The sequence below is a fragment of the Malus domestica genome, chromosome 11 (assembly GCF_042453785.1).
Source record: "Malus domestica chromosome 11, GDT2T_hap1".
NCBI classification, from domain to species: Eukaryota; Viridiplantae; Streptophyta; class Magnoliopsida; order Rosales; family Rosaceae; genus Malus; species Malus domestica.
In genome coordinates this window covers 7,598,137-7,620,592 of record NC_091671.1, presented here as the reverse complement: position 1 = coordinate 7,620,592, position 22,456 = coordinate 7,598,137, and the positions used below count along the sequence as shown (strand labels likewise).

At 37.3% G+C, this 22,456-nt stretch overlaps 2 protein-coding genes across 3 annotated transcripts; both read left to right on the top strand.

Moving 5' to 3' along the window:
• The first annotated feature begins 412 nt into the window (after positions 1 to 412).
• Positions 413 to 2,907, top strand: LOC103449528 (tropinone reductase homolog At1g07440-like). Of its 2 annotated transcripts, none has more exons than XM_070807755.1 (5): positions 413 to 593; positions 777 to 984; positions 1,227 to 1,443; positions 2,029 to 2,135; positions 2,580 to 2,907. In XM_070807755.1, the coding sequence occupies exons 1-5, from the start codon at positions 520 to 522 to the stop codon at positions 2,766 to 2,768; spliced, it is 795 nt and encodes a 264-aa protein (XP_070663856.1). In that variant the 5' UTR covers positions 413 to 519; the 3' UTR covers positions 2,769 to 2,907. The 2 variants fall into 2 exon arrangements, with proteins under 2 accessions (XP_070663856.1, XP_070663858.1); XM_070807757.1 differs by having other exon boundaries at positions 436 to 593; positions 777 to 948.
• A 15,286-nt stretch (positions 2,908 to 18,193) lies between these two features.
• On the top strand, positions 18,194 to 21,086 carry LOC103412975 (tropinone reductase homolog At1g07440-like). The gene is made up of 5 exons (XM_017326172.3): positions 18,194 to 18,385; positions 18,570 to 18,777; positions 19,052 to 19,268; positions 20,074 to 20,180; positions 20,762 to 21,086. Exons 1-5 carry the CDS (start codon positions 18,312 to 18,314, stop codon positions 20,948 to 20,950), a joined length of 795 nt encoding a protein of 264 aa, XP_017181661.1. The 5' UTR covers positions 18,194 to 18,311; the 3' UTR covers positions 20,951 to 21,086.
• The last annotated feature ends 1,370 nt before the right edge of the window (positions 21,087 to 22,456 follow it).

The window sequence follows — 22,456 nt, the reverse complement described above, 5'->3', positions numbered from 1 at the left end:
TTTTTAAACACGTTCAAAACATCTTAAGAGGCATATAATTCTTAAAAGGCATGTAATGCAAGTTATAAAAAAAGTGTTTCGCACGCAGATAATAATGTCATTAAATTAGTTGTCAAATGATTGTTTTTTTTTAACAAACGATATTATCTACACTAAGAGAGAGAGAGGGTGAGTTTAGCCTCACAATGGGCTAGCAATAATGTGATTCAATCAATTTTTTATTAAATATTATTTTCTCTATTCTTAATGTAAATTCTATAGAGACCGATTTTATTATGTGAATTCAGTTGCTTTAATTGGTTTATAAGGGGTTTCTTCTAGCATGATCTAAGATTATTCATTTACTTCAACTATTTGACTTTCGTTTTGTTAATTTACGCATATAAATACATTTAAAATGTCTAAATCACGCGTAGCACATTGTGATTCAAAAAATGCATTCCGCACGCACTCACACGCGTGCATGAAGGCTAGGTTGTATATATATAGGCAGACAGGGAGATTAGACAGCAGATAGAGATGAGCAGCAGAGAAAGGAGATGGTCTCTTCGTGGAATGACAGCTCTTGTCACTGGTGGAACCAAAGGAATTGGGTTAGCTTCTCTAAATTTGGATACTCAAGAACATTAATCTTCTTTTAGTTTCAATTTTCCTATACATGCAATGCAATATTCATTTTATTTCTCCACTTATCCCATGTTTTCTTCTCTTTTAGAATTATGGGTTTGAATTATTTTTTTACTGCTGTTTGTTAAATTAGTTTAGTATTTATTTAGGTATGCGATAGTGGAGGAATTGGCAGGGCTGGGTGCGATTGTGCATACTTGTTCCCGAAATGAAGTTGACCTTAATGACTGCCTGAGTCAGTGGGAGAAGAAGGGTTTTCAAGTCACTGGCTCAGTCTGTGATGTGGTGTCTAAAACCCAAAGAGAGGAGCTTATAAACAAGGTCTCATCACTCTTTGATGGCAAACTTAACATTTTTGTAAGTAAATGACTGATCAATTGAAATAACACATATGCATGAATCATTAATCATCATTACTCTTTCATGGCAAACTTAAGATCCTCGTAAATATTTCTTTTTGTTGTAGACGTTTCAATAATTCGTAAAATTGTAGGTTTGTTAAAACTCAAAGATGTACACGTTTCGTGCATTTTTTAATAATACATATAAGCTAAAATTGTTATATTATGCTAAACCTTTCCAATAATGTCTTGTTATAGATAAACAATGTGGGGACTGTCGTACCGAAAGCAACGCTGGAGTACACAGCTGAAGATTACTCATTCATAATGAGTACCAATCTTGAATCTGCTTACAACTTGTGCCAACTTACACATCCACTTCTCAAAGCTTCAGGAGTTGCTAACATCGTTTTTTTGTCCTCTATTGCTGGTGTGGTCTCAGCAGGTGTTGGATCTATATATTCTGCCACTAAAGGTGCTTAGTTAATTTCCCTATGTAATTTTGACCTTTATAAAATAAAATAAAATAAAATAAAACATATTTTGTTTATTATTTGTAAAAAAAAACTTCATTCAAATCCTTATCACTTTTAGACTAATACCTTATATAAGATTAAAAGCTAATTTTGTGCACAACATGAATTTCGTGTTAACAAAGTAGACACAAAAGGAGCCGATAACACACCAATACAAAATTAATACACTCACGAAGAAATACTCACAAAAAACCTCACCAAGGAGACACTTATCGACAAAAATGCTAAGATGAAAAATAAATAAGCAACAATCGATAAGAAGATGAAGGAGACAGGCTAGAAAAATGAGCAGAGGGCTTGCCACTGCCTCCAGTCGGAGCAAGAGGCTGGCGACTATGAAGTTTGAAGATTTAGGGTTTGGTAAGAGGAGAAAGAGGAGCAGCTAGTTTTTTTTTTATTTTTTTTTATTTTTTTTAAACCATAAGAGGTTGAGACGAGAAACCCCTAAAATTTGATTACATTGTTTGGTGTGTGATTTTTAATGTTTGACAAAAGTGTGGCTTTTCCTTATTGTATCTCATCAGGTGCAATGAATCAGTTAGCAAAAAACTTGGCATGTGAGTGGGCGAAAGATAACATAAGGACCAACAGTGTGGCACCTTGGTTCATCACGACTCCCCTCGTTGAACCTGTAAGATTATCCTGGTCACGTTCTTGTGCATGCTGTTTATTTTCATTTTTTCTAATACAATCGATGTTCTGGAAGGAAAATCGAAATTGAATTTAAGATATATGAGTGAATTCTTTTAACTACTTGTATTACAATCATCTCATAACTTTAAGCCAATCAGTATTTCATTGATGAGACTGCCAAAAGTCCATAGGCAAAATTAGAATAAAAAGTTGGGGTTTGCCAAAAGTCCATGTCTTTTGTTTATTCAAGTATAGGTTCAATTTTAGACCTGACTTGTTTACAGCAAGATTTTTGGTGAAAAGTTGACAGCAAGTTTACATCATACTTCTAGTCTTAATTAATTTGTTTACGAAGAGCTTGACCAATTATTAAGATCATCGGTAATATATGTGTCCTACACATTCATTCTCGTTTCATCCATTATCTCTTCTATGCACGCAGTTTCTCCGAGATGAAAAGAAATTGGAGATGATAAACTCTCGGTGCCCCTTAGGACGTCCTGGAGAGCCAGAGGAGGTGTCTTCCGTGGTAGCATTTCTATGCCTACCTGCAGCCTCTTACATTACTGGGCAAACTATTATCGTCGACGGCGGGGTGACTGTCAATGGCTTGCTCTTCCAAGGAGCATAACTTGGAAACAGTTCTAAAAAAAAAAAATCTCGTATCTAGTAATTCCAAAGTGGTGTGCTTTTATTGTATGTGAAAACTGGTGACATCATTAATGTTCTAATTAAATCAGAAAATAAAAGATTGTCAAACATTTGGTCTATTGACGTTTAGTTTCGCTATATTGGAAGAGCTTTCAAGCCTAGATTTTTTTTAGGGTAAAATTTTTGCCAAGACAACAAAATTACAAAGAAAGAGATCCAATTACATTAAGCACACAGCGTGGATGTAGACCTTCAGAGTAACGCAAAAATGGCCCAAAACAAAGGTTTGAGCTCACCACAAAAGAAAAAACCGCAACAAATCCTAGCAACTTGCTACTCCACCACTGCCAAAACGCCACCAACCCACCATCTCAAACCATCGCCCTCAATAGATGCCTGAGATCGGCCGAAGACAACCCCAAAACGGGATGAAGAGAAGACTCCAACATCCTTCAAACAACACACCAAGATTGCCAGTTCATTGGAAATGATCTACATGTACGATTAGAACAATAAAAAATGCTTCTATAATATGTTCAAACTTCAAGCAGTAGGTAGTACTAGAAGCAGGAAATTCAAATAAATAGATTTTATTGACAAACAACAAAACTCCTCAAGAAGCATCGCACATCCTCGCTTTCCTTACAAAGCCGATCATAAAATTAAGGGAGTTTTAATGAAAAGCCAGTGGTACTATTCACTTTAACGAAAAATCATATTTTTACATTAAAAAGTCAATCCTTGTACTATTCACTTTTTTCTTTATTTTGTCCTTATCTTTAAAACTCAAAGTTTTCAAGCTATTTTCATTAGTTTTCCATAAAATTAATTTTCTGGATTACTGGACGGCATGTCTCTATCAATGGTCAACGATACAAGGTTTTTTTTTTGTTCTTAGAAAAAAAATTAAGATAGGAATCTTATTATGTTTCATGTAATAATATGTCCCTTTTTTTTTCTTTTCATGCAATTAAAAATTAAAAAATAATTATTTTAAGTTGTGAGGTGAACTTAGATGAGAGATGTCAGAAAAACGCTTTAAGCACCATCAACTGAACCCTCCAAAGATTACATAAATGTGGTTTGGACAACTTGCTCATCAAGTATTCTCAAAACTTCATATGTCTAGCTTGTTGTAGGGCCCGTTTCCAATTCAAAATGCTTTTTAAATAACTAAAGCGCTTGCAAACATGACAATGTTAATTAAAAATAGTTTAAAATGTGTTTGGTTTAAAAAGTACTTGAACTGTTTGTGGAAGAATAACATGCTATGCAATTTTTGAGATCTTGTGAGCATTAAACTCATTATGTTACCATTAACAAGATTGCATTAAGAAAATGTAGTATTTGCTAAAAAATTAACCAAAATGACATCGATCTCATTCTGGACGTGGTACTGTAAACACAAAGTTCTCTCCCACTCTCTAATACTTTCCATTTGTTTTCTAGCTCCAAAATTATAGTGTATGATTCACCAGTGTTATGAATCAAATTCAGAACGAGTTTTATCGAATACGAGTTTAGAATTCGTCCTAAACTACTGGACCATCGTGTAATGATTGAATAAGAAGTTGTACGAAATAGAAAGACATTGTACGATGTTGAAAATGGATGAAATATAATTTAGTCAAATTCAAATTGGACAATCAATTTGCATAGTGTGTTTTTTTTTTTTTTTTGAATAATCGGAAAATATCATTCACTAGGGCCAAAGCCAAATAGGAGTACAGAAAGCCACCTTGGGCAAACAACATCAGAAATAAACGGGACTAAGGGAAAAACTACGACACGTATGCACCCCCCCCCCCCCCCCAATGTCACCTTAATCACATCTAACAAAAGCTAAGTTGGAGGGCAGGGTAGACCATCCTTGTTCAGATTCCGAATAAACGAAGATGGGGGTCGTTGAACCCAGACTAAGTCGCATATCTCCGCTCCAACATGCGACACCACAAAATCCGCCGCTCTATTGGCTGATCTCGGTACCCAAGACCATTCACACAAACTGAAATCCGCACCTTCTCAACAAATCTCCCACTTGGTCTGGAAAACCTCCCAGTTGCCTTGGTCAATACTTCCATTCAGCCAAGAGATGAGCTTATAAACAAGGTCCATCGCAACTCCCGAGGCCGGATCTGTCTTCAAGTCAAAAACCCAAAGAGAGGAGCTTATAAACAAGGTCTCATCACTTTCTGATGGCAAACTCAACATCCTTGTAGGTAGAAGACTAATTAGTTAAAATAACATATGTGCATGAATCACGAATCATCATCACACTTCCATAACAAACTTAACATCCCCTCGTAAATAAATTTGTTTGTTGTACACGTTTCAAATTTCATTAATTCGTAAAATTGTATGTTTTTTAAAACTCAAAGATCTACACGTATGTATGTACTTTTTATGTTTAATACACATAATTTTCTTGCATTTTTCAATAATACATATAAGGTAAAATCGTTATGTTATGCTAAACCTTTTCAATAATGTCTTGTTATATATAAACAACGTGGGGATTGTCATACCGAAAGCAACTCTAGAGTACACTGCTGAGGATTACTCATTCATAACCAATCTTGAATCTGCTTACCTCTTGTGCCAACTTTCATCCTCTTCTCAAAGCTGCACGAGCTGCTAACATTGTTTTTTTTTTGTCCCCTACTGCTGGTGTGGTCTCAATAGATGTTGCATCTATATATTCTGCCACTAAGGCCCTGTTTGGCAGATCGGATAAAGGATCGAATAGGACTAGTTATACAGACGTGGGTGTTTGGCGTTCACTCGTACTAAATAAGCGCCAGATTAATTTAACTGGTCTGTTTATTTAACACAGTATACGTCGGATTAATAAAACCAACCAAAATGCTCGGATTATTAGTTGGCCTTCTCTCTCTCTCTCCTTCTCTCGGCGTCATCGTCCTCCCCGTCACCTTCTTTCACCATCGCCGTCCTCCCCGTCGCTTTCTCTCACCGTTGTTTTCTGTCGCCGTCACTTTCTCTCGCCATCTTTGCTCTCCTAGTCCTCGTCTCCTTGTGGCCTTCCTCATTGCCTACTCGTTGTTCTCCCCTGCAACTGGGTCTTGCAAAGAAACATGGTGCGGCGGAGAGATGATTTCAATTTGGGATTCTTCCGCAACTGGCTGTTTGAATTTATTTGGGATTCTTCTGCAATCGGGGAAGAAGAAAGGAGAGAGAGGGAGGGAGTTTGGGGGGGGTGCGACAAAGAGATTTGGGGAACAATTATTTGGGATTCTTCTGTAGTCGGGGAAGAAGAAGAAGGGAGAGAGATTGAGGGAGTTTGAGGGGTGCGGCGGAGAGATCTGGGAACAAAAGTGATGGTTTCTGTTTTGTTTTTTAAGTTTAATTTTTTTTTTTTTAAGTTTGATTCCTCCTATCCGGTATAAAATCAAACACAGTATAAATAATACGGTTATTAGTCTGATACTACACCAAACACTCGACTAATTTACTCAGTACTATCTGGTGGCTATTTATCATATCTAATAGAAATAGTCAGTACAGTCCGAGCTGCCAAATAAGACGGTGCTTATAGTTAATTTCCTTATATAGATTTCGACTTCTATTAAAATTTTGAAAAGTATCATATATTGTTTATAATTAGTTAAAAATTCATTCAAATCTTTAAAAAAAAAAAATATCACTTTTAGACGAACACCTTATAGCAGATTAAAAGCTAATTTTGTGTGCAACACAATCAATGAACCAATTTCAACAAAGTTGCACAGAAGAAGCCAATAACATACGAACACAAAATTAAAATAATCATGAAGAAGGACTGAAAAAATCTCAACAAGGAGATATTTATTGACAAAAATACTTAGACAAAAAATAGATAAGTCACAATCTATGAGAAGATAAAAGAGGGAGGCTAGCAAAATGGGGAGAGGGATTGCCACCGGCCTCCAGTAGGAGGAAGGGCAGCGACTATGGAGTTTGTATGTTTAAAGTATGGTAAAAGGAGAAAGATGAGCGTAGGCAAAACAGTGACCACTAGATACGCACAAAAACATTGAATATAGTCTTTCCCCAAATATAAGTACATATATCTCAAAATCATCTTCATAGCATATAGTCATCCATCATATATACTATAAAGAAGTGTGTAAAAGCATGTTCGTAAGCAGTATACAGTCATCCATCATATATACTACAAAGAACATCAGTTCGATAAAATATGATAATTCAAAATATTCTTAGTAAGCATAATATCTCATAAAACGTTTCATAAAATGAATCATTAAATCATGCTTGTCATGTGTGCATTTCTACTATTAAAACATTCATTTTAAAAAGGGGTCCACTCACAGATACTTCACCGTCGAAAAGCCACGCAAACTAAAGAAGACAAAAACACCACAAATAATTACCCCTAAGCACATAAAGGGTCCAATTAATAAAACTCTATTCAAACGATTGAATTTGGGAAAACAAATGTCAAAAATGGATCCAGGATGTCGAAATTAACCTAGGAGGGTTCCTAAACAAAACCCGAAAAAGTCAACAAAAAGTCCACTTTGACCGGTCAAAGTCAAAGTCAACAGTCAACGGGTCCGGGTCTGTCAACGATTTCGGGTCGAACCGGGTTGGGCTTCAGGCTACCGGGTCGGAGGCCCAAGGGCCTGCCTCTCTTTGGGTTGGGTTTGATTTACACGTGCCCTAAAGGCCCAACTTCCACACGACCCAAAAGCCTGCTTTAAAGGGTTTGGGGCTACAAGGGTTTGGGCTCTGATGCAAAGGCTCAAAGTCCAAATCCCACACGACCCTAAGGCCTAGGTTCGAAAGGATTAAAGGGTTTTCAATTGGGCTGGGCTTGAAGCATGACCCGATTGTTTTTGGATTTTTAAAAGAAAACAAAATAAATAAAAATAAAAAGGGTTTAGGTTTAAAGCTCACGAGCCGAAACCCTTTGGTCATGGGCTAAGGGTTTAGCAAGCCAAAGGCCTTAGATTCCTCGGCCCAAGGGCCTTGGCTACCTGTTCTTGCTAGGGAAGGAGGCCGGAGCTTCCCAAGCTTCGGTCGACATTGTTGCTTACACCTAAGACTCGATCTAGGTACCAAAATGAAATAGAGACGAAAGGGAAAAAATTGTTACCTCTTAATCATCGTGGAATAGTCGGAGGTGGCCAATTCCTTGCTCAAAACAATTGGGTTCGCTGGAGTCTGGGTTTGGGTGCCCTCTAGGTGTCCCGTTTCTTCACAGAGACGAGGGAGAGGGATAATGCTACCATGGTAGATGTGGTGGTGTCGCCGTCGTCGTTGCTTTCCTTGATTTGGGTGTGTTGATGTGTGAGTGAATTAGGGTGAGGGAAATAGTCTGAGGGATAGAGGGTGAGTGTGTGAGAGAGAGTGATAGAGAGCTGAGAGAGTGAGTGCTCGAGGAGAAGATAAAGGAAATGGGTAGGGATCTGCCAAGTGGCAAGTGGGGAAGAAGGGAACCGGGGACAGAAAATTAAGGGTGGTCCCCATTGGTCACACCATTTAAGGTCCAAAACAAACCTCTTTCAAACACATTTTTAAAACCAAAGTGAAATTACGAGACTAACCTTCCGTTCCGTAAAACTCACAAAATAAATTGAGACGGGTTGTCATAATCTACCCCCATTAAATAAAATTTTGTCACGAAATTTAAAATAACTTGCTACACTAAAAAACTTGAAAATAGGGAGAAGAAAATATATATGTATAGAAGAAATCAAGTCAGAGCAGTTGTAGAAAAGGGAAAATGCCACACCATCGTGATCAGGTTGCAATGATTCCATCTTTCGTGCCTCCAGGCTCATACTTTCTTTCCCCATCAGTGTAAAAGTAGAAAACATACTTTATAAAGATATAAAGTCGAAAACATCAAAAATAAGTATGCAAAATATGATAACGTCAAAATAGATAAGTAATAACATAGAGGTCGAATAATTCGTATTGAACTCAACAGTGAAAGTGGAAATAACTCGACCAATTTTTGTTTAACTTCAGAAAACACGTACAACTATAATATGTAAGTTAAAATACTTGTACTAAAAACCAAAACCGAAAATGAAAGTGGGTTTCACCCACGTATATGTAACGTCATGTACCACGAGAAAAATTGTCTTTGGGTCGAGCCCCAACGATGACTACTCAGTAATATCTACCGTAGATGGGTCTACCTGCCCACATGCTTAACGGATCCAACGAATAAGCTATCGATATCACAGTCAGCTCCCCACGATATCAACCACCCATTATTGTCTCAGTAAGCAAGCAGTGATTTCTTAAGGGTGCATAATTTCTCACATCATAAATTCGATCCTCCAGATACAAGTTCGCAAAAATCCCTTTGTCAACAGGTGTTGCCTGTAAAAGTTCTCGTACCATGTCGCCAAAAGTGCCAAAATACCATTTTGCTCAGCAACATGAGAGTGTGAAAAGATCATTTGATTCTCGCCTTGACCGTGATGTGGTACCATTCCAGAGCGCACCAATCAAATCTACTAAAAGTGTTTTGACATCCACGTACTCAAGAACAATAAGGTCTTGGAGTGAAACATTGGAAAGATGCGTTGAAGCGCACACATCTCCTTATCTTGCTACAATTCATAGGCATCATATCATTGGGAAAGAACTACTAAAGTACGATATGATGTTCATGAATTGCAGCAAAATAATGAGTGGTGACTATTCATTTATGCGTGAAGATAATGATTGATGATGCAATTCGCTGACCACCTGCGCTATAATCTTCATCATTCTCTTACTAAAAGACGACTCAAAGCTCACATCTACATGGAAGTCTTTCCGGTAATTCTGGTAAGCTTGTGAAAAGGTTACACTCCTAACATTCCTGTCTGAATCGATATGAAACTGGGCGTACGCATCCACAAAAACACACCTATTAATATAACTTGTCAATCAACTTCGTCCAGCAACTCGTGAAATAATTTGATGTTTTGAACCTCCTGACAAATTTATATGATTTTAGTAGATTTGGCTTTTCAGGTTTTCTAATCCAATACGGTCTTACTAGATAATTGTTCGATTAGGTTTACATGATCAGAATGGGCTTGGCGGGAAGGGTAGTAAAAAACATCAGTACGACAGTATGATCTAGTTTTACATTGAGGAACAAATAACCAAGGAAAGTGAAGATGCAAAAATAGAAGTCACTGTTTATGATTATTTGGTTAATCATCGCAATATGCAATTGCATTACTCTGCTGATCTACCATGCCTCATTATTAGGAAGCCAAAACATTCAACCTATATCCCCTTTGAGCTTTGTGTGTTTTTTCTACCGAGGTATTCAGCAACTACGCTTGCACAATCGAGGTGGTACACAATAGTGCAGTTGACATTTCTATACTCTAGTAAAAAACAACGTTCGAATAATTTGATGTGAAGTTGACAGTCAAAGGTTAGGGGACTTGACTTCGCTATTGGAGTAAGCAAGAAAGTTATTGATAGAACAATCACCGAGAATTGTTCTAAAGATCCACAAGAATTTTCTCAGTGGAAACGAGTCCAAGAACATTGATTCAATCCCACCAAACTACCATTTACTAAACTTCGTAACAACTAGCGTTTACTCATTTTCTCTAACACGAACTTTCAAGTAATTTCCATAAGGATATGACTCTGCCCGCCATTCCTAGGGTACACATGTCGCAGAGTCCAACACCGCTTAGATTTCCAGTTGGTCTTAACCAACTCGTACCACTAAGATTTTTTCATTTCCCAACATTCCGATGAAGATCCGACTCTGCTCCCAATTCCTAGGGAAACACATGTTACAAAGTGGCATCGTCATTTCGGATCTTCAGCTGGTCTTAACCAGACTTCCTCTTAATGAGATTTCTAATTCACGTCACTTTAATGTAAAAACCAACGAAATAATATAAAATTAAATGAATGAAGGAATGGGTCCTACACCAAGAAGACTTGAAGATGCCGATGCGGAAGTGCCTTGATGCCGGGATTTTACACCTCAAATCTAAGTCCTGAGGGGGTGCAAAACAAACAAGAGCGGACCAAGTTGATATACATATAAGAATGAAATAATTATCAACATACTAACCCCTAAAGGTTTATGGAAATTCAATAATATAATATGTAATAGGTTTCTGAAACCCTAGCATGCCATAAAACCTTAAATATCACGTATATAATGTGCTAACTAGTGGTATCAATATCGCCCGAAGGCATAGAGAACTCCTCATTTAGAACATTTCCTTCAGAACACTACATTTGCCAAACAGGCACCAACTTACGCCCAGCCGAAGCCAATATAAGTATCATTGCCCGTAGGTAGAACAGTGACCACTAGATACACACAAAAACATTGAGTATAGTATTTCCCAAAATATAAATACATATATCTCAAAATCATCTTCATAGCATATAGTCATCCATCATATATACTATAAAAAAGTGTGTAAAAGCATGTTCGTAAGCAGTATATAGTCATCCATCATATATACTACAAAGAACATTAGTTCGATAAAATATGATAATTCAATATATTCTCAGTAAGATAATATCTCATAAAACATTTCATAAAACTTAATCATTAAATCATATTTTTCATGTATGCATTTCTACTATTAAAACATGCATTTTAGAAAGGGTCCAATCACAGATACCTCGCTGCCGAAGAGCCACGCAAACTAGTTAAGATGGAAACACCACAAATAATTGCCCCTAAGCACATAAATGGTCCAATTAATAAAACTATATTCAAACAATTGAATTTGGGAAAACGGACATAAAAAACGGTTCTAGGACGTCGAAATTAGCCTAGAAGGTTTCTGAACAAAACCAGAAAAAGTCAACAAACCAAAGTCAAAGTCAACGATCAATGTTGACTAAGTTAACGGTCGAACCAGTCAACGGTTAACGGGTCCGAGTCGATCAATGGTTCATGGGTTCGAGTTGGGATTAAGACTACCGAGCTGGAGGCCCAAGTTGGATGGCCCAAAGGCCTGTCTCTCTCTGGGTTGGGTTCGATTTACACAGGCCCCAAAGGCCCAACTTCTACATGGCCTGAAAGCTTGCTTCAAAGGGTTTGGGCTCGGATGCAAAGGCCCAAAGACCTAATCTCAAACGGCCCTAAGGCAAGGGTCTAAAAAGGTTAAGGGGTTTTTAAATGGGCTGGGTTGGGCTTGAAACCTAGCCCGATTGTTTTTGGGTTTTTAAAAGAAAACAAAATAAATATAAATAAAAAGGGTTTGGGTCTAAAGCTCACAGGCTGAAACCCTTTGGTCTTGGGCTAAAGCTTTAGCGGGCCAAAGGCCTTAGTTTCCTCGACCCAAGGGCCTTGGCTACCTATTCTCGCTGGGGAAGGAAGCCGGAGCCTCTTGAGTTTCGGTCGACGTCGCTGCTCACACCTAAGACTCGATCTAGGTACCAAAATGAAATAGAGACAAAAAGGAAAGATTGGTTACCTCCTAATCATCGTGGAATGGCCGAAGGTGGCCGATTCATTGCTCGAAACCCACTGGGCTCGCCGAAGTCTTGGTTTGGGTGCCCTCTAGGTGTCCGGTTTCTTCACAGATATGAGGGAGAGTGCTACCACGGTGGATGTGATGGTGTCGCCGTCGCCGTTGCTTTCCTTGATTTGGGTGTGTGGATGTGTGAGTGAATCGGGATGAGGGAGAGAGGTTGAGTGTGTGAAAGAGAGTGATATAGAGCTGAGAGAGTGAGTGCTCGGGGAGAAGAGAATGAGAAATGAAGTGGGTAGGGGTTTGCCACGTGGCAGGCGGGGGAAAGGGGAATCAGGGACAGAAAATTAGGGGTGGGCCCCCTTGGGCACACCATTTAAGGTCCAAAAGAAACCCTTTTCAAACACATTTTTAAAACCAAAGTGAAATTATGAGACTAACCTTCCGTTCCGTAAAACCCGTAAAATAAATCGAGACGGGTTGTGCAATGGCAATCTTTGAAAACTCCTCCACAAGGAGTAGGACTGGAATTTCCTTTGGACAAACCATCTGTATTAAGTTTAATCCAAGGAAAGACCAAAGCACAGGATGACTAGTTGAAGCCTTGCCAAGGATAGACTAGTGCCTTGAGAATAAGTAGGAATAAACTTCCAACCATGAACGATCCCAAAATTGATAGACATGCAAAGCCGATGAAAATAGATTGGGTGACCCTAAAAAATAAACCTATTTTGAGATTTCCAAATAGTCAAAATAGTATAAAGATTCGAAAAAATCCATAGATTGTGCAGTTGTTAGGAAAAGGGCTTACGTAGGCATCCCAAAAAGCAACCAGAGAATCTGAAAAAGACATAGAGATACATAATTGACATGCTAACCACCTCCAAAGCTGCCTAGATAGCCGGCTACCGTTATTCTAAACATCTTAAATCGCGTTCAATATATCTTTTGTTTATTCATGTATAGGTTCAATTTTAGACCTGACTTGTTTACAACAAGTTTTTTGATGAAAAGTTTACAGCGAGTTTAGATCATACTTCTAGCCTTATTTATTATGTTAATGAAGCGCTTGTAATATATGTGTCCTACACATCAATTCTCTCTTCTATAAACGCAGTTTCTCGGAAATGAAAAGAAATTGGAGATGATAAACTCTCGGTGACCTTTAGGACGTCCTGGAAAGCCAGAGGTTGTCCTCCTTGGTAGCATTTCTATGCCTACCTGCATCCTCTTACATTACTGGGCAGACTATTATCGTCGACGGCGAGGTGACCATCAATGGCTTGCTCTTCCAAGGAGCATGACTTGGAAATAGTTCTATATGTATGCATATGTAGTAGAAGAGACAATGCTTGAGATCAGGGAAAAAATATATATCTTATCTAATTCCAAAAAATCTCTTAACGCTAGTTTGGACGGAACAGTGACAGAAAGACATTGATTTGCGGGACTAATATTCAGTGATTACATTGATCGATTTTCAATTTTAGAGACCATCATGATTGAGGGATCAATTTCATGGACCATTTGTGATAAAAATCCTTCGTTTGTTTTTTTTTAAATTTTAAATAAAATATTAAATGATCTTGCAGATGATTTTCTAATTTATACATTATTAATAATAAAACTTTTTTTTTAATTTGTTCTAACTTGTGGCATAAATTTGGACTCCAAATCAGTAAAATATAAGTTCCAAACTTTTCATTTTATCACTTAATCAAATTTGACGGCTGGTATATAAAAATTGAGAGAGGTATAATATTGAAATTGGACGAAAATTTAAGGTTACCCAAATTCAAATTCAAGGACAATCATTTTGCGTCGTTTGTGACATGATAACAAGCAAACAAAAAGTTGCAAACGTCCGTGGATGAATTATGGATTTGAATTATTTTTCTACTGGCTAAATAGCTAAAATGGTCTCTGTGATTTGTATAACTTATCACTTTGGTTCATAACATTCCAAATCAATAAAAGTGATCCCTGAGATTGTCCACCATCCATCATTTTGATCATTCCGTTAAAAACTCAATTAAGTGTCCCAGAGCTTTTAGCCGGAAGTTTGGGCAATTTTGAAAACTTCGTAACTCAATCGTTTCTTAGCCAAATTCAACCTATAATATATCAAAATGAAGATAAGAAAGTGTAGAATAAAATTATACCTATTTGGAAGCCCAATGATTTCTAGAGATGGCCGGAAAATAGTCTCAAAGTTGACTGGTCCGAGGGAAAACTGAAAAACTCGCTGGAAACTGGGTAAACTTTAAACGTTCATACCTTCTTTAATACTCAACGAAATCAAGTGATTCAAAAACGAAAATCATACTTCTCGACGAGTCCAAAATAAAAATTAATTGAACTTCTAGCCTCAAAACTAATTCAATCTCATTCCATCTACCATTTTGATTGTCTATTTGTAAACCTGCAAAACAAAAGAGGAGTGAGCTAAAATCAGTGTTCTAAAAAACGGTTGAGGCGGCCGCCTAGGCGGTGCCTGGGCGCTAGGCGGCGGTGCTTCGCCGCGATTAACTCAAAATCGTTTCATAAATTGGCAAGGTTTGTCCGGTTCGTGCAAGTGGATGAGAAGCATGGGACGGGGGAGTAGGAGGTGGATTGGGTCGGATCGAATGTCTTGTTATAGTCCCGGGTTTTGTTGCTGTGAAGCCAGGAAAGCTCGCTTCTGGGGTCGATGACCATCGAAACATTCTGCGGCGGTGTTCCGACTGCGACGGTGACTGTGAGGGTGACATTGTGGTGGAAAGGAAGCTTGTTTGAGGACTTTGGGAGGGACCCATATGTAATTTGTTGGGTTCTGAGGGGTAGAATGAGTGGTGGAGCTGAGAAGATTAAGAGAAAAGATTGGAACTTTAGAGATGGATTTTGGATGGAGTTGCAGAATGTGCAAAGTTTCATGGTGGAATTAATAGAGTTGATGGGGGCAGAACTGGAAGTTACTTGGCAGCTAGAAGAGAGAGAGACAGAGTGAGCGCCTTGGAAGCAGAAAGAAGCTCGGAGAAGAAGCGAGAAAGGCTACTGTGGAAATTTACAGAGCAACAGAAGAAGAGGAAATGGAAAAATAGAGTAATCAGAGAAGGAGAAGAAGAGAAGAAGTAAAAAATTTCAAAACATTAATGGGGCTTTCCTCTTTCCAAGGCAGAAGAGGAAAAGAAAACCCAAAAAAAATAATGTGAGATCGCTTTCCAAGGCATAACTAGCTCCACCTTTTGAATCCTACCTGATGTGAGAAAGTGGAGGTGGAAGGGAGGTGTCAAACCTCTCACACGTGGATTTTATGAACGACCATTTGATTTTTAAATGTTTATGAACTACCAAACCCACTTGGTGGGGTTTTTAAATATTTATTATTTAAAAATTAAATACTAATTATTTAAAAACTAAATATTCTTTTTATATTTTATCATTCTTTTATTATCTTATCCATGAATTTCATACAAATATAATTTTTTATGTGTCAATATGCACTTATCTACAAGATATATAAGAAATTTACCTAAATCCACCTAAGCCGCCTAGGCACTGGCTCGTCGCCCGACTAGCGCCTAGCGTTTTTTAGAACCTTGGCTAAAACAGCCAGTAAGGACATAACTTTTTAACAGTAAATTGCCCAATTAGAGGATAAGAAATTAATATGTTTGTAAAAGATTAAACAGGTAATAATGTAAAGCTAAATGAAATAATCGCACTGCTTAATTATCATGGTCACATGGGAATCTGACGGTGGTGGTGGTTTGATGATTGTGATTGTTTGATTTCGGCGGAGCTTTTTGGTTTGATGATTGCAGGGAGGGGGATCGTCACCTGCATTGGGTGGACAGGAAGATGAAGATCTGCGTTTCAAATTTTCTTTCTTTTTTTTCTTTAATTTTTAGATAAAATATTAAATGATATTGCAAAACACAAGATTTTTTCATCAAAAGGCTTCTAGGCGGTTGCGAAGTAATGGTTTGTATGGTTTGTTTGATGACGATGGGCAGTGGCAGGAAAGCAAGGATGGCATGGCTGCGGTAATAGTTAATTATTTTCAGAAGTTGTTTGATTCCACGGGTCAGGTTGATGCGTCTGCTGTTCTTCGCACGGTTTCTCCAAAGGTGATGGCTGAGATGAATCAAGGGTTCTTGGTACCGTTTTCTGATGACGAGAACAAGAATGCTCTTTTTCAAATGCACCCCATTAAGGCGCCTGGACCAGATGGGATGACTCTGGGATTCTACCAAAAACATTGGCCTATCGTTGGTCATGACATCTATGAGGGGGTTCGTTCTCTCCTTTCTTCAGGAAGTATGATGAGCAAAATTAATTTTACGCACGTTACTCTTATTCCTAAGAAAATGGACCCTACTTTCATGTCTCAACTTCGCTCAATCAGTTTATGTAATGTTATATATAGATATGCTCCAAAGTTCTCATGAACAGGTTGAAGTTGGTGTTACCTGACATTATTTCGCCTTCCCAAAGTGGGTTCATCTCGGGTCAGTTAATTTCCAATAATTGTTTGGTGGCTTCGGAAATTGTTCATGCTATGAAAACAAAGAATAGCGGTTGGAAGGGTGTGATGGCTTTGAAGCTAGATATCAATAAAGCATATGATCGTATTGAATGGTCTTCCCTTGAGCAAATGATGAGACATTTGGGGTTTGCTGAGGAATGGATTAATTGGATTATGATGTGTGTTACTACTGTGACTTATTCTTTCAAGTTTAATGGGGATCCTGTGGGATTCGTACACCCAAAACGAGGGATTCGGCAAGGGGATCCATTGTCTCCGTTCTTGTTTGTAATATGTGCAGAAGGCCTCTCGGCTTTGTTGGATGATTGGGAAGCTCAAGGCCAGATTCATGCTATTAAGGTTTGTAATGAAGCTCAAGGCCAGATTCGATGCAGGCGGAAGTTGCTGCAGCACGGGAAGCTGCTGTTTTTGCACTTTAGTGGCGTGCTGACCAGGTTATATTGGAAGGTGATGCGCTGCTAGTAGTTGCTGCAATCCAAAACAATGCAATGGCTAACCATGTACCGTTTGCGTTATTATTGGAAGACACCAGGAGGATTATGCAGTCCTTTAAATCGTGGAAAGCAGGCTTTGTACGATGAAATGCAAACTCGGTGGCTCACCGACTAGCTAGATTCAATTTAACTTTGGATCATCCGGTTTCGTGGTTTGAGGGACCTCCTGATTTAATTTTTGATCTCTTGTTGGAGGATGGTGTTCACAGTTAACATTTGGTTGTTTGGAATTTAGTCCTTATTATTTTATGCGAGACATACTCTTTTTACATTATTTGGGTTACTTACCGGTAAGGTTTTTATATAGGCCCTCTGTTAGCACATTTTCCCTATTTGTACGTTGTTCTAGTTATTAATGAATAGTGTACTCCTTTAAAAAAAAAATGATTTCTAATTTTTACATTATTAATAATTATTATTTTTTCTTTTAATTTGCTTTAACCATGGGGCACAAATTTGGACTCAAAAGTTAACAAAATGTGAGCTGCACTTGTCACATCATCACCTAATGACTTATTTGACAGATTGACTAACGATTGTATGACATTAGTACCAAATCAGAGGTTGTATTTTATTAATCTTTTAAAAGATAAGCACTTGGTGACATTTCAACTTCTCTTTGGCCACCATTGTGTGATTCATCAACGCATGCAATCGAATTCCAAACGTGTTGTGTGAAATATGAATCTGAAATTTATCCTCAATTATTGTACTTGTAACGATTGGATTGGAGGTTGTAACGATTGGATTGGAGGTTGTGTGTAATTGAATGACATTGTACGATTGGATGAAATATAATTTAGTCAAATTCAAATTGAAGAACAATCAATTTGCATACTTTGCCATATCAAAACAAGCAAACAAAAAGTTGAAAGTTGCAAGTTGCTAGTTTCCAAAAAAACAAGAAAAAGTTGCAAGTTGCTGAGGAGAAACTATTTGTAGGCGGCTGGCACGCTTACTTTTCCCTGGCCACCAAAATAAGACTTATAATCATTATCGATTAGAAATATAAAATATAAACCACTAAGTATTTGCAGAGAGCAGACAGGGAGAATAGAGAGCAGATAGAGATGAATAGCAGAGCGAGGAGATGGTCTCTTCGTGGAATGACAGCTCTTGTCACTGGTGGAACCAAAGGAATTGGGTTAGCTTCTCTAAAGTTGGATAATTAAGAACGTTAATCTTTTTTTTAGTTTCAATTTTTCTTAAACACGCAATACAATATTCTCTTTATCCGTCCAATTGTCCCTTGTTTTTTTCTGTTTCAGAATTATGGGTTTGAATTATTTTTTACAATTCTATGCTAAATTAGTGAAGTGTTTATTTAGGTATGCTATAGTGGAGGAATTGGCAGGGCTGGGTGCAATTGTGCATACTTGTTCCCGAAATGAAGCTGACCTTAATGACTGCCTGAGTCAGTGGGAGAAGAAGGGTTTCCAAGTAACTGGCTCAGTCTGTGATGTGGTGTCTAAAACCCAAAGAGAGGAGCTTATAAATAAGGTCTCATCACTTTTTGAAGGCAAACTTAACATCCTTGTAAGTAGTAGACTGATCAATTGAAATAACATATATGCATGAATCATTAATCATCATCACGTTTTCATAACAAACTAAACATCCTCGTAAATATTTCTGTTTGCTATAAACGTTTTAATAATTCGTAAAATTGTACTTTTTTTTAACTCAAAGATGTACACTTACGTATGTATTTTTTACAATTGATACACGTAATTTTCATGCTTTTTTCAATAATACATACAAGCTAAAACGTTATGTTATGCTAAACCTTTCCAGTAATATCTTGTTATAGATAAACAATGTGGGGACTAGCATACTGAAAGCAACGCTAGAGTACACAGCTGAAGACTACTCATTCGTAATGAGTACCAATCTTGAATCTGTTTACCACTTGTGCCAACTTTCACATCCTCTTCTCAAAGCTTCAGGAGCTGCTAACATCATTTTTTTGTCCTCTACTGCTGGTGTGGTCTCAATTGATGTTGGATCTATATATTCTGCCACTAAAGGTGCTTATAGTTAATTTCCTTTTATAATTTTGACCTTTATAAAAATAAAAAAAATAAACATATATTGTTTATAATTTGTAAATTAAAAAATTTAAAAAAAAAAAACTTCATTCAAATCCTTAAAAAATTCACTTTTAGACTAATACTTTATATAAGATTAAAAACTAATTTTGTGCGCAACATGAACTTTGTGCGCAAGACATGCAGCAAACCAACTCCAAAAAAGTAGACACAAAATGAGCCGATACCCACCTATATAGAAAGCCTTTAAGGGAAGGGATCCCTATTTTCCAAAAAAAAAAATAGGGACACCCTCTTAACCGTTAGATTTAACTTTAATGAAATTCTGTGGCCTGTGATTTAATCTCAACCACAGAATTTCATTAAAGTCAGATATAATGGTCAAGAGGGAGCCCCATTTTTTTTTTAAATAGGGATCTCTTCCCTTAAAGGGTCTGCACCCATATCAACTTAAAACACTCATTAAGAAATACCCACAAAAAATCTCACCAAAAAGACACTTATTAATAAAAATACTAAGACGTAAATAAATAAGCAACAATCTATGAAAAGATAAAGAAGAGAGGCTAGAAAAATGGGGAGAGGGATTGCCATCGGCCTCCAGTCGAATCAAGAGGCCGGCAACTATGGAGTTTGAAAATTCAGGGTTTGGTAAGAGGAGAAAAGAGGAGTGGCTAGTTTCAAAAGAGGTTGAGATGAGAAGCACCTAAAATTTGATTACAATATTTTTGGTGTGTGATTTTAAATGTTAGACCAAAGTGTGGCTTTTCTTATTGTATCTCAGGTGCACTAAATCAGTTAGCAAAAAACTTAGCATGTGAGTGGGCGAGAGATAACATAAGGACCAACAGTGTGGCACCTTGGTTCATCAAGACTCCCCTCACTGATCCTGTAAGATTATTCTAATCACGTTCTTGTGCATGCCTTTTATTTTCCTTTTTTTAAATACAACAGATGTTGCTGCAGGAAAATCAAAACCGCATTTAAGATACATGAGTGAATTCTTTGAACTTCTTATATTACAAGGGGTGTGCTATCAACACACCTCTTATGGATTTATGTTCTTTAATCTTTTTTTAATTTATCCGATTCGACGGTCGCAAATTAAAATGATGTGTAAGAAGTAAAAAAAAGTATGTGAATATCACACATCATATTACAATCATCTCATAACTTCAGGCCAATCCGTATTTCATTTATTAGTCTGCTAAAAGTCCATAGTCGAAATTGGAATAAAAAGTTGGGTTTTGCCAAAAGTCCATATGTCTTTTGTTTTTATTCATGTATAGGTTCTTAGACCTGACATGTTTACAGCAAGTTTCTGGGTGAAAAGTTTACAGCAAGTTTAGATGATACTTCTAGTCTTAATTAATTTGTTTACGAAGGGCTTGACCAATTACTAAGATGGTCGCTAATATATGTGTCCTACACATCCATTCTCTTTTCATCCATTATCTCTTCTATGCATGCAGATTCTCCGAAATGAAAAGAAATTGGAGATGATAAACTCTCGGTGCCCTTTAGGACGTCCTGGAGAGCCAGAGGAGGTGTCTTCCTTGGTAGCATTTCTATGCCTACCTGCAGCCTCTTACATTACTGGGCAGACTATTATCGTCGACGGCGGGGTGACCGTCAATGGCTTGCTCTTCCAAGGAGCATAACTTGGAAACAGTTCTAAAAAAAAATCTCGTATTTAATAATTCCAAAGTGGTGTGCTTTTATTGTATGTGCAAATAGGTGACATCATTAATGTTCTAATTAAATAAGAAAATAAAAGATTGCCAAACATTTGGTCTATTGACATTTAGTAGCGCTCTATTGGAAGAGCTTTCAAGCCTCGATTTTTTTTAGAGTAAAATTTTTACCAAGACAACAAAATTACAAAGAAAGAAATTCAATTACAATAAGCACACAACGCAAATATGAACCGGTTGGAAAATATTATTATTTAGATTTATTTTAATATTTGATATTTTGAGCTTAACCCGTTAGTATTAGGGTTTCGTTTCCTTGCCTATTAGGGTTAGATTACTTTTCTATATATATGGTATTTTGTAACACTATAGAAATAACAAATTATTCACAATGTAGTCTCTTAGGTTTTGTAGCCGTTCCTGCATTCTCAGTTAATTTAATAATATTCCTATTATTCTTGTTAGTCTTGTTGCACTCTGATATTCAACTTGGTTTTAGAGCATGTTTGATTCTTCGGGATCTAATCTACTTCTGTTTGTTCGTATCAGTTTTATTTCTTTCCAGTTTCCATTCGTAGATTTTTTACGTTTTCTGGTTTGGTTTTCAGTTTGTCCTTGGTAGTCTTCAAGAAAGGAAAAAAAATTCTGTTTTTGAAAAAAAAAAAGAATTTGGTGAATTTGTCTCACACCCAAATTTGAAAATGCTTCATCGCACTAGGATTTCTGCATTCCCCAGCCCCACCTTGCATCTGGATCCGTCCACAACCGTACACCTGTGAAAAAAAAAAAAAAGAAAGGCTGATGTTGCTGGTTGGTTCGCACATAAGAAAAAAAAGGAAGGACGAAGGAAGGAAAACAAAAAGGGGGGGGGGGAGAAGGAAGGAAAAAAAAATTTGGTTGTTTTGAGGTTTTGTTGCCCGTGTATTCTTGCATTGGGTATGGTATTGGAACTTGGCATTGGGCATGGTATTGGAATTTGGCATTGGAAATCGGCATCGACATCGACATTAGCATTGCCATCGACATCGGCATTAGCACTGGAATTTGAAGTCTTGCATCCACATCTATTTTAGCAAACTCATGTCGTGTACCGCCATGAGTTTGACGGGGGTCTTGGAAAATATTATTATTTAGATTTATTTTAATGTTTGGTATTTTGGGCTTAGCCCGTTAGAATTAGGGTTTCGTTTTCTTGTCTATTAGGGTTAGATTACTTTTCTATATATATGGTACTTTGTAACTCTATAGAAATAACAAGTTATTAGTCTCTTAGGGTTTTGTAGCCGTTCCGGCATTATCAGTTAGTTTAATAATATTCTTATTATTCTTGTTAGTCTTGTTCGTTGCGCACTCTGATATTCAACTCAACCTTCAAAGTAAAAGCAAAAATGGCCCAAAACAAAGGTTTGAGCACAAAAAAACCGCAACAAATCCTAGCAACTTGCTACTCCACTGCCAAAACGCCACCAACCC

Bases quoted from the DNA above. Each gene is read 5' to 3' on its own strand.
- LOC103412975 (XM_017326172.3), top strand. From the start codon at position 18,312: ATGAATAGCAGAGCGAGGAGATGGTCTCTTCGTGGAATGACAGCTCTT. The intron at 18,778-19,051 runs GTAAGTAGTAGA...ATCTTGTTATAG, and splicing joins AAGGCAAACTTAACATCCTT to ATAAACAATGTGGGGACTAG. The intron at 20,181-20,761 runs GTAAGATTATTC...CTATGCATGCAG, and splicing joins AGACTCCCCTCACTGATCCT to ATTCTCCGAAATGAAAAGAA.
- LOC103449528 (XM_070807755.1), top strand. From the start codon at position 520: ATGAGCAGCAGAGAAAGGAGATGGTCTCTTCGTGGAATGACAGCTCTT. The intron at 594-776 runs GTTAGCTTCTCT...GTATTTATTTAG, and splicing joins GGTGGAACCAAAGGAATTGG to GTATGCGATAGTGGAGGAAT. The intron at 2,136-2,579 runs GTAAGATTATCC...CTATGCACGCAG, and splicing joins CGACTCCCCTCGTTGAACCT to TTTCTCCGAGATGAAAAGAA.